The 10,347-nt window shown below is 37.8% G+C and overlaps 1 protein-coding gene across 1 annotated transcript; it reads left to right on the top strand.

The window, feature by feature from the left end:
- The first annotated feature begins 146 nt into the window (after positions 1 to 146).
- On the top strand, positions 147 to 9,217 carry mtfr1l (mitochondrial fission regulator 1-like). Its single transcript, XM_051868669.1, has 8 exons — positions 147 to 313; positions 858 to 987; positions 1,086 to 1,193; positions 2,851 to 2,960; positions 3,120 to 3,331; positions 5,075 to 5,426; positions 7,335 to 7,480; positions 7,607 to 9,217. Exons 2-7 carry the CDS (start codon positions 973 to 975, stop codon positions 7,444 to 7,446), a joined length of 909 nt encoding a protein of 302 aa, XP_051724629.1. The 5' UTR covers positions 147 to 313; positions 858 to 972; the 3' UTR covers positions 7,447 to 7,480; positions 7,607 to 9,217.
- The last annotated feature ends 1,130 nt before the right edge of the window (positions 9,218 to 10,347 follow it).

The raw sequence follows: 10,347 nt of genomic DNA, 5'->3' as shown, positions 1-10,347 counted from the left end.
TCAAAGCGGTGTATTTTGATTTTAACTATGTGCAAGATGACTTTTATTTTGCATTTAAAACTCCCGTGAAGGCCAGATTCCATGGGATTCTGAGGTAATATATGCAGAATTCGAACCAATCACAGCACGATGTTTCTACACGCACTTCCGACTCATGCACCGCTTGCAAAACTAGCCGGGGGCGCGCTTTGCTAACGGCTAAACGGCTAACGGAACAGGGAGAAAGGAAGCACAGACATTCACAACACATAGTAAACCATAGTAATCTGCACCAGTGCAGAAAAAATAAACTGAACTAATCTGACCACACACGGTATGTCTTATATGTTTTCTAAATGCATAATTAGCGGCAGTACATCATGAGGTCGTTTGTTAGCTGTGATGCTACAAGAAGGAATGAGGGTCACTTTGATTTGTTTACATTTTAGGTTTTATTGTATTTATTAATGTTCCCAGTTTGCACTGTTACTCTTTTCTACCATATCTACCATAATCGTCTGTTCATTTAATTGCCCATTTTTATTTATTTCCTCTTATTTATAATTTTATTGCTCTACTTATCTGTTCAAGTTATTGATTTATTGTTTTGATTACTTAAGATATGTATATAGATAATTATGTTGTAGAGCGATTGTACGTCATAAAACACCTTTGCTTGCACTGCACTTTATTTACTTTTCACTTGATTTACACAAACTAACACAAAGGCAGTCAGTCTGCAGCAATTGCAAAAATATCATTCAACTGTGCTCTTTTGTACTGTACATGATCTCTTGATCAGCATTTACAGTGGTGTTGCACATAAAGTATAGAATATTTTATGTTTTTTTTTATGTTTTTCGTGCTCATTTTTCAAGGCATAGGAACCCTCATCCCAGATGAACATGTTCAGTGTGCTATAATAATAATAATCAAAACACCACTATACAATCCAAGGCTGTCGGGGTGTTTTCTTTCTACACTTTCAGAAAAATGGAGACAGAAGCAGTAAGTAAATAAACATCTAAAAGAGACATTTTATTTATGTTCTGTCATTGTTTTTATTTTTTTTAGAATACTTATATTTTTGTTTACTTGCTCTTCAGGAGGTAATCCCTATTTGGCAAAATAAACCACATGGATCAACTCGTAGTGTGGTGAGACGAATTGGCTCTACGCTGCCTCTTAAACCCTGTCCCAGGGCTTGTTTCCAGGTATGGGAATAACATTGTTCATGTAAACAAGCATATGCTTTCATGCAATACTAATAATTAGGTGGTTGAGTTAAAGATTGAAAAGTGATGTAAGTTAACCCTCCTTAGCTTTTCAGGAAAAAAGTCACACTTTTGTTGTTTGCAGACATTTTTGACAAGGAACAGTAAAAGTGTAGCTTTTTTTTTTTTTTTTAAATGAAATGTTATAACATTAATTTCCCTGAAGTAGTAGCAATAAAATTATGCTGTTCTTTTGGGATTTTAGGTCATGAAGATCTTATTTATGTGTAAAATGTCTCTTTTACCATCTTCACTACAGTAAAAATCTACACTTGTTTTGTCTCAAGATTCATACCAGTAATTTTTTTTTTCTAAGGCACATTTATAAAAGCCACTTAAATGTCCTAATTGAACTAAAGTCTAATCCTGGCTTAATCTAAGCCCTGTCTGTGAAACCAGGCCAAAGTAAATCAACAATTAATCATGTATTTGGGCCAGATTGCAGCCATCTGGTGGAAACAGAAATATAACTTCGTGTCAGGGTAAAATAGTGTTTTGACAGTAATGGCCAGTAGATGGCTGAAGTGTTCTATGCACCCACCCATTGCACAAGATTTGAGATTTTATGCTTAGGAAATATACATTTGGATATTTTAGACATATACATGTGTGTGTGTGTGTATATATATATATATATATATATATATATATGTACACACCAGACTTAAAGATTGTATGAAGATTGTATATATATGTATATATAAATATATATATGTGTATATATAAAGATTGTATATCTATATATCTTTAGATTGTGTGTGTGTGTGTGTGTATATATATATATATATATATATATATATTACACACAGTATGTATAATCATTTTGAAGCGTCGTTTTTGCAGTAGATGGGTGTGTTTTTGCACCCATCCCACACCTATATTTATGTGTGTTTGTTCAACATTGGGGCTGATATGTTTAACGCATATTTTTTTTAAAAATAGCTCTGCATTAGGGTGTTTCCCATTAATTTCATATGGTTGGTGTGACTTTTTTTTAATGACGACTTAGACTCGGTGACTCATTCGACGATGAATGAATTCCAGTTTTTTGTTTGTTCGTTTAGATGAAATATCAAAAAAAAAAAAAAAAAAAATCCCCAAATTGTGAACCACTCAGATTGAGGAAACATTTGTATAAAAAAAAATGACAGAATCATTTATAAGGGATGTCATGGCCAACTCTTTCCTGACTGTCGCATAAAGAGGATCACACATGCAAATAAATTGTTTTAATTGCAAGATTATTTATTTATGCAGAAAATTATCTATTACAAAAATATAACATCATGTTTAGGGACTTAAAGAGGAAATAATAATCCAATAGGGTGATGAATGTTGATAAGTAATAAACAAACTAAAAGAAAACAAGTTGGAGCAAAAGACTTCTCTGGAGAACTACGTACCACCAGAGGAAGTACTGGTGGGCAAATTACTACAAACTTTTATACTCTCCACCCATAATTTAAAAAAATTAACAGTGACATCTCTGGCCAATCACATTCCAAGGTCATACTGCCCCCAACATGTGTGAAAGTGGAAGACAGGGCTGTAACGGATAAAACTAAAGGTATGGCTATTTTCCGCTTGTGTTCTCCAGGAACTCCCAGGCCTTCCTCCAATGCGCTCTTTGGACGGTCCACTGGTGCCTACACTGGCAGATATTGCCTGGATTGCTGATGATGAGGAGGAGACGTATGCCAGAGTCAGGTAAGTCTGTCTTGCTGGTGCATGTAGCTTCATATAGTGCACCGGATTTCCTATTTTACTGCTTTTTTTAATGGTGTTTTGTAGGATTTAGAGTTAGATCCTCAGATTAAATTATTAAAAGAATTCATTTTATCCCAATGGTGTCTTACTGTTTGTCAGGAGTGACACACGTCCCCTGAGGCACGAGTGGAGGCCAACACCGCTGCTGGTTATGCACAGGAACTCGTCTGTGCCCAACTTCAGACGAGAAGGCAGGCGAGTCGAGGGTCTGAGGAAACCAGGTGTAACCGCTCTAAACCGCACCACAGCTTTACAAGATGAGCTGAGTCGACTCCGAGCCCAAATCGCCAAGATTGTTGCTACAGAATCAGGTTCAATATTTGACTAAAGCTCATTTAATTCTATATAATTTAGTTTCTATTGGATTCTAATTTTTTGACATTGGTAAGGTAACACTTAAAGGGTTAGTTCACCCAAAAATGAAAATTACCCCATGATTTACTCACCCTCAAGCCATCCTAGGTGTATATGACATTCTTCTTTCAGACGAATATAATCGGAGTTATATTAAATAATGTCCAGGGTAATCCATGCTTTATACTGGGAGTGGATGTTGCCCCAAATTCTAAAGACAGAAAAAATGCACTCATCCATTATAAAAGAAGTCCACACGGCTCTGGGGGGTTAATAAAGGCCTTCTGAAGCGAAGCGATGCGTTTGTGTAAGAAAAATATCCATATTTAAAACTTTATAAACTGTAATCTCTAACTTCCGCTAGCTGTCGTATGCGCGTTCACGAGAGAGTGGCGTTCCAGCTTGTGACGTAAGACACGTGCAGCGTGAGCTCCTGTGAGAATATGCTAGTCTCGCGAGAACCAAGTTGTGTACAGCAAAGCAAATTATTTGAGCTATACTCTACATTTTATGTTAAAATGCTGATTTCTTGTGAATATCCGGGTTGCTTCAACAAAGCTAAAGTCTTGACTTGAGATTACGTGTGCCGACATCAAAGGGAGATGCAGAGCACTGTGCGTGACTGGCTGCCGCTTCAAACCTGGATTGTTTGTTTGTATGTTTTGCTGCACTGATCGGATTACTGCTTTATTTGTATTCTAACTGTTGGTGCTTTGGACTTGATTGTTAACTGCAATTTTTACTGCCTGCAAGTTTTGCCATCGGGCTGTTGCGAGCTCTCTACCCTGTTGCGTCTTCCACCACTTTCGGCTCATCAGATGGGTGAGTTACCGCTCTCTCTATCAGTTGCGCAGTTTGTTTACTGCTTGCTATCTGGGTGTGTTGTCTCCCTATTAGCCTGCTGTTTTTGGTGATGTGTTTGGCTAACGTGATTTTACGTTAGCCAAACATGCCTCGGCCAACAGTTTTTCAGTTTGTTTTGCTGCTGCAGCCTCCTCCATCTCCCGGAGTTCCTGGTCGGAATACTCCGGTTCAAACAAATATGGCTGGGCAAAAATCACAGTCTTCTCTTGGCTTATATCAAAATCCTCTGACATTTTTCTTAACAAATCCTAGTTTTGTACTTTTTTTTTGTAGTTTTGTACTCTTCTCTGCGCTTCCGTGTTCGTCATCGGAGCTCACGCTGCGTATGCGTCCTACGTCATAAGCTGGGACGCCACTCTCTCGTGAACACGCGTATGACAGTTAGCAGAAGCTAGAGATTACAGTTTATAAAGTTTCAAATATGGATATTTTTCTTACACAAAAGCATTGCTTTGCTTCAGAAGGCCTTTATTAACTCCTCGGAGCCGTGTGGACTTCTTTTATAATGGATGAGTGCATTTTTTTTGTCTTCAGAATTTGGGGCACCATCCACTCCCAGTATAAAGCATGGATTAGCCTGGACATTATTTAATATAACTCTGATTATATTTGTCTGAAAGAAGAATGTCATATACACCTAGGATGGCTTGAGGGTGAGTAAATCATGGGGTAATTTTCATTTTTGTGTGAACTATCCCTTTAAGAGGAATTTTGCCTTTAGACTCAAAATTAAGACTTGTCTGCAGCAGCAGAAATTTAGTAGACAATTTGATGTATTTGCTTGAAAATGTTTTGACCTGTAGTGCTACATCATAAAAATTTTGACTCATCATCAGATTCGAACCCAATTACCCCTGACCTGCTGTCCCCTGACGACACTAGTGTGGGCTTCTCCATGGCTCCTTTTGAGACTGCTGCTTACCAGCCTGCTCCTACAGCCTCATTTGTCATTAGTGATGTCACAGAAGAGGAGGAGGAAGAGGATGAAGAGGAGGAGGTGTCAGAGCTAGTGCCTGATCCTGTGCCGCCAGTTTCCATGACAGCATCTGCAACTTTTGATCTTGATCGCCCTACTATGGACTTTCGGGAGCCAGAGGAAGACACTGTGTCACTTTCAAAATCAACAAGCTTTGCTGATGTCATGGACATCCTGAAAGACATGAACCGCATGAAGATGAGCAAGGACAGGTGAGCGCTGTTTCAACACCAGCATGACACTGACAATGCAGGAATTGTTTAGAATTGTTTTTGTTCTTCTTTAAAGGCCTTTTACACCTTATATGAGAGAGGAAGTTGTATTAAAGGGTTAGTTCACCCCAAAATGAAAATTCTGTCATTAATTACTCGCCCTCATGTCATTCCAAAACTGTAAGACTTTAATTCATCTTCAGAACACAAATGAAGATCTTTTTGGTGACAGAATCCTGTCAGATTTCCTTCCATACACTGCCTTCTTAACTGAATCTTTGACGCTTCAAAAAGTTCATAAAGACATCGTAAAACTAATCCATATGAACCAAGCGTTTTAGTCCAAATTTTCGGAAGAATTTCGATCGCTTTATATGATTAATTAATTTAATTTAAGCTTTTACTCGCACGTAAACATTGATCAGCGAACATAAACAGAAGCTCAACTGAATCTGAATGACGCACAAGAACAAGAAGCTCAAACATGCTGCGTAACCAATGAGGTTCATTCTCATGTGCCACGCAGCACGGTTGAGCTTCCAGAAGCTTCTGTTTGTTCGCTGATCAATGTTTACATGCAAGCAAAAGATTAAATCTTTTCATCATAACAAGCGATCGAGTCTCTTCAGAAAATTTGGACTAAACTGCTCAGTACATATGGATTAGTTTTACGATCTCTTTATGAACTTTTTGAAGCGTCAAAGATTCAGTTGAGAAGGCAGTCTATGGAAGGAAATCTGACAGGATTCTGTCACCAAAAAGATTTTCGTTTATGTTCCGAAGATGAATGAAAGTCTTACAGGTTTGGAATGACATGAATGTGAGGAATTAATGACAGAATTTTCATTTTGGTGTGAACTAACCCTTTAATATTATATTATAACTACTACTATTCTACTACTTCTTCTCTTGAATCTATGGTAGGGTGACCATATGTGCCATTTTCCCAGGACGCGTCCTGTCCAGGATTTCTAAGTTGCATAAAATGTCCCAATTTTGGTTTTGTTTTCATATTTGCAGAAGGTAATGACTGAAAAATAATTTGACCAATAGCGTGCATTATAAATAATCGACCAATCGTGACTTGCGAGAAGGCTGAATCTACAGAGAAAGGTCAAAGCATTGCAAATACGACAACATTATAATGCATTGCATGAAGACTGTCAATAAGAACAGTGGCTTGCACAGACCTCCGTGTAGAAATTGCGTTCCTAAATCAAGTTCCGGGGGCACATCGATATGACCACTTTCACGATTAAAGAGGCAAGGGCTCAAGCCATTTTAGGCAATTTAGAAATCCTGGACAGGACGCGTCCTGGGAAAATGGCACATATGGTCACCCTAATCTATGGCAGCTCATTGAAACGCTTGCATGAAAGTTATGAAATTTGGCACACAGATTGAGGACAGTCTGATCTGTTACCATAGCAAATTTAGAGTCTCTAACCCAGGGGTGTCCAATCCTGCTCTGTCCTGCAGAGTTTAGCTCCAGCCCCAATTAAACACACCTGAACCAGCTAACCAAGGTTTTTCTAGGCATACTAGAAACTTCCAAGCAGGTGAGTTGAGGCAAGTTAAAACTAAACTCTGCAAGACAGTGGCCCTCCAGGACCAAGTTTGGACACTCCTGCCCTAACCCAGTCCCTCTAGCCTAGCGTCACCAACTTACACTACATTCATGCTAATAACTTTTGAACCATGAGGGCTTGAAGTTTTTTTTCTTTATTCATTTATATATTCATATAAGTGCTGTTGTGTTTTGTGACTAATAATCATAATAATAATAGATATTATTTTTACCATTACTATTGATTTGTATTTATAAGAATCATAAGAATAATTGTATTTAATTAATAATATTTATAATATTAATAAATAATATAGTGAATATTGTTAATGTTTATTTAGATATAACCGTGGATGCACCTCACTGAGGGAGGAAGATTCTGCCTCTCTTATATCTGAAGCTTTGAGGAAGAAATTCATTCTGAAGGACGATGACATCAGTATGAGGAAATAATCTATCATCCAGACCCTCTCAGCAGATTCTCCATGTAAGGCTGAAGCATGGATTGCTTTTCTCTTTGGTTTAAAGTTACAGAGATACAAAGCTGAGAGAATAAAACATGGCTGTGAAAACTTTTATTCCTTTTTTTTTTTTTTTCCTACTGGGTCAATAGGCCTGTGCCTGTGGACCGATGCCATGGAAACCCCATAAAGCCTCTGAATAAATGGAGTTAATCTGCATTCCTCAGTGCTCCCACAATGCTACGCTGTTGTGACACGTCTGGAAGGAAAGAAGCAGTTAAGTTCAGCACACGTACATACACACTCCATCTGGCACTGAGCGACCAAGTTTGTAATGTCTGTGTATGTGTGTGTGTGTGCGCGCGCACATAAGGATAACGTTTATACACAGCAGATCAGTGATCACTCAGCCATCGTCGTTCCATCATAGATTTTGTGAAATCCAAGCACTACTTCCTGTTTCACCATCATTGTTTTGTTAACTTCAATAGGACATTAATATCTTCAGATCCTTTATCAACAAGTGTGCAGTTGAAATTTCACATCATATTATTCAAGCCATGTAACAACAGAAGATTCCCGAAGGAGCCCAGTTCCAGTTTGTCGTTTTGTAGATGTGTAGGTTTGGAGCTGTAGAAGTGTATCTCTTGCCTTACACGTTCCCTCATACAACCCTGTTATACTTGAAGCATCTGATGTTACAGTACTGACGTACTTTTGCCTCCGTTTAGAGACTAAACAAGACGCTCTCCAATTTAAAGGGTGTTTGTGTGTGCATGTGCACTGAAGACTTTGGATTGCATTCACTTGTAATTACTGCTCTGTGATTTTCCCCTTCTACCCTACAGACTTTTGAAGTGTATATTGTGCCAGAAGACTGACATGTTTCAGCAAACAGTGTAACATAAGTTTGAAATCATATTTTGTGTGGGTTATCTTCAGGAAGTACATGGAGTGGGGAAAAAAACAAAACAAAAAAACTATTTTTGGTTTTTGCTTGTCAGGCAGATTGTAAATGTTTCTGTAAGATCTGAAAAGCATGTGTGATGTGGTGCTGGGTGTGACTGTAAGCCAGTTTTGAGAATGCCTCATGTTTTATATGATGATGAAGAATGCTTTTTTTCCATTTGCAAAGTGTAACAAGAAGCTGTTTTAATGCATACACTGCTTTTGTGCCATGATCGCTCACTAAAGTGGGAATCAAACTCAAAATGTGCTGTTCATTTCTTTCACATTCTTGTTTGGACATGCCTGCAGCCTTTCCCCATCTGTTTGACATTGCATTAGAAGAGATGTTTGGTGTTTTTAAACCCAAACTTTTCCTCTCAAACTTCACAATCTTCCAGCTCCTCCATGCTTTTAGCACTAATTGTAGCTAGCTTTACAACATAATTTAAACCCACAACTACTTAAAATTAACTTCCTGAAGTGATACACTAGTTTACAGTACAAATGTTTTCATATCAGAGTTACAATAGGAGTCTGATCATTATGCTAATGGACGAGTAGTACTAAGTATGTTCCTGTACCTGTCAGTAACAGGTAAAATGTGTGTGCTGCTCTTTCATTTTGACTGCAGGGTTTCATTTATACTTTTAACCATAGTAAACACTGCGAGTTTGCTTTGATTTAGGTCAGTCTTGCAGTTTCATGGTTTCCTTTGGACGACAGAAACTTGTGTACTTGTGTGTTTTCTTTTTGTCAAATAAGGAAATTCTGCCTGTTGTTTGTGTGTAAGATGGGAAATAAATGGTTAAAACGCATTATAATTCATGTATTTTGTTCAATGTGATGACTATCAGCAACCACAGGGTGCGACATTTTCTACAGTCTTAACAAGTATAAGATTTACATTACCGTTCAAAAGTTCGAAAATTAACAGGAATTCACGTTTGTTGGGACACTTTTACCCAGTCATCTCTGGCAAAATGTGTCCCAATCAACCTGATTTCACCCTACTTGTATTCAGCAATGATGCATTAAATTGATCAAGTTGACAAGAGTTTTAAATAGTTACAAAAAAACTATTTCATATAATTTCTGTTTTCTTTTAAATTTTTAATCATCACAATGCTTTTGAAAGTTTCACAGTGTGGCCCTGTTAACACCTGGTAATAAAGTGTTAGTTCACCCAAAAATGAAAAATAATGTCATTTATTACTCACCCTCATGTCGTTTCACACCTGTAAGACCTTCGTTCATCTTTGGAACACAAATTAAGATCTTTTTGATGAAATCCGAGAGGTATACATTTCAGGTCCAGAAAGGTACTAAAGACATCATTAAAACCGTCGACGTGACTACAGTGGTTCAACCTTGATTTTATGAAGCAACGAGATTACTTTTTGTGCGCAAAAACAAAACAAAAACATATTTATTCAACAATCTCTTCTGTCATTCGCATACGTTGTTTACATCCAGCGCTTCTGTGTTTACGTCAAAACGCCGACTCATTATTGGCCATCTCCTGCGTCAGCATCACACGCATGCATCGTGCTGCTCACGTGAACAGCGTCAGCCAATACTGAGCCGGCATTCGGACGAAAACATGGAAGCACTGCACTGCGTTCACTACATCAACTACATAAGGATAATGACAGGGAAGAGATTGTTGAATAAAGTCGTTATTTTTGTTTTGTTTTTGCACACAAAAAGTATTTTCATCGCTTCATAAAATTAAGGTTGAACCACTGTAGTCACATTGACTATTTTAACAATGTCTTTAGTACATTTCTGGACCTCGAAAGTGTTGATTATATTGCTGTCTATGGACCTCTTGGATTTCATCAAAAATATCATAATTTGTGTTCTGAAGATGAACGAAGGTCTTATGGGTGTGGAACAACATGAGGGTGAGTAATTAATGACAGAATTAACTAACCCTTTAAGATGC

This window comes from Ctenopharyngodon idella, chromosome 17 (assembly GCF_019924925.1).
Source record: "Ctenopharyngodon idella isolate HZGC_01 chromosome 17, HZGC01, whole genome shotgun sequence".
Classification (NCBI taxonomy): Eukaryota; Metazoa; Chordata; class Actinopteri; order Cypriniformes; family Xenocyprididae; genus Ctenopharyngodon; species Ctenopharyngodon idella.
Note: the sequence above shows the minus strand (reverse complement) of the source record. Positions and strands in the feature narration are given on the sequence as shown.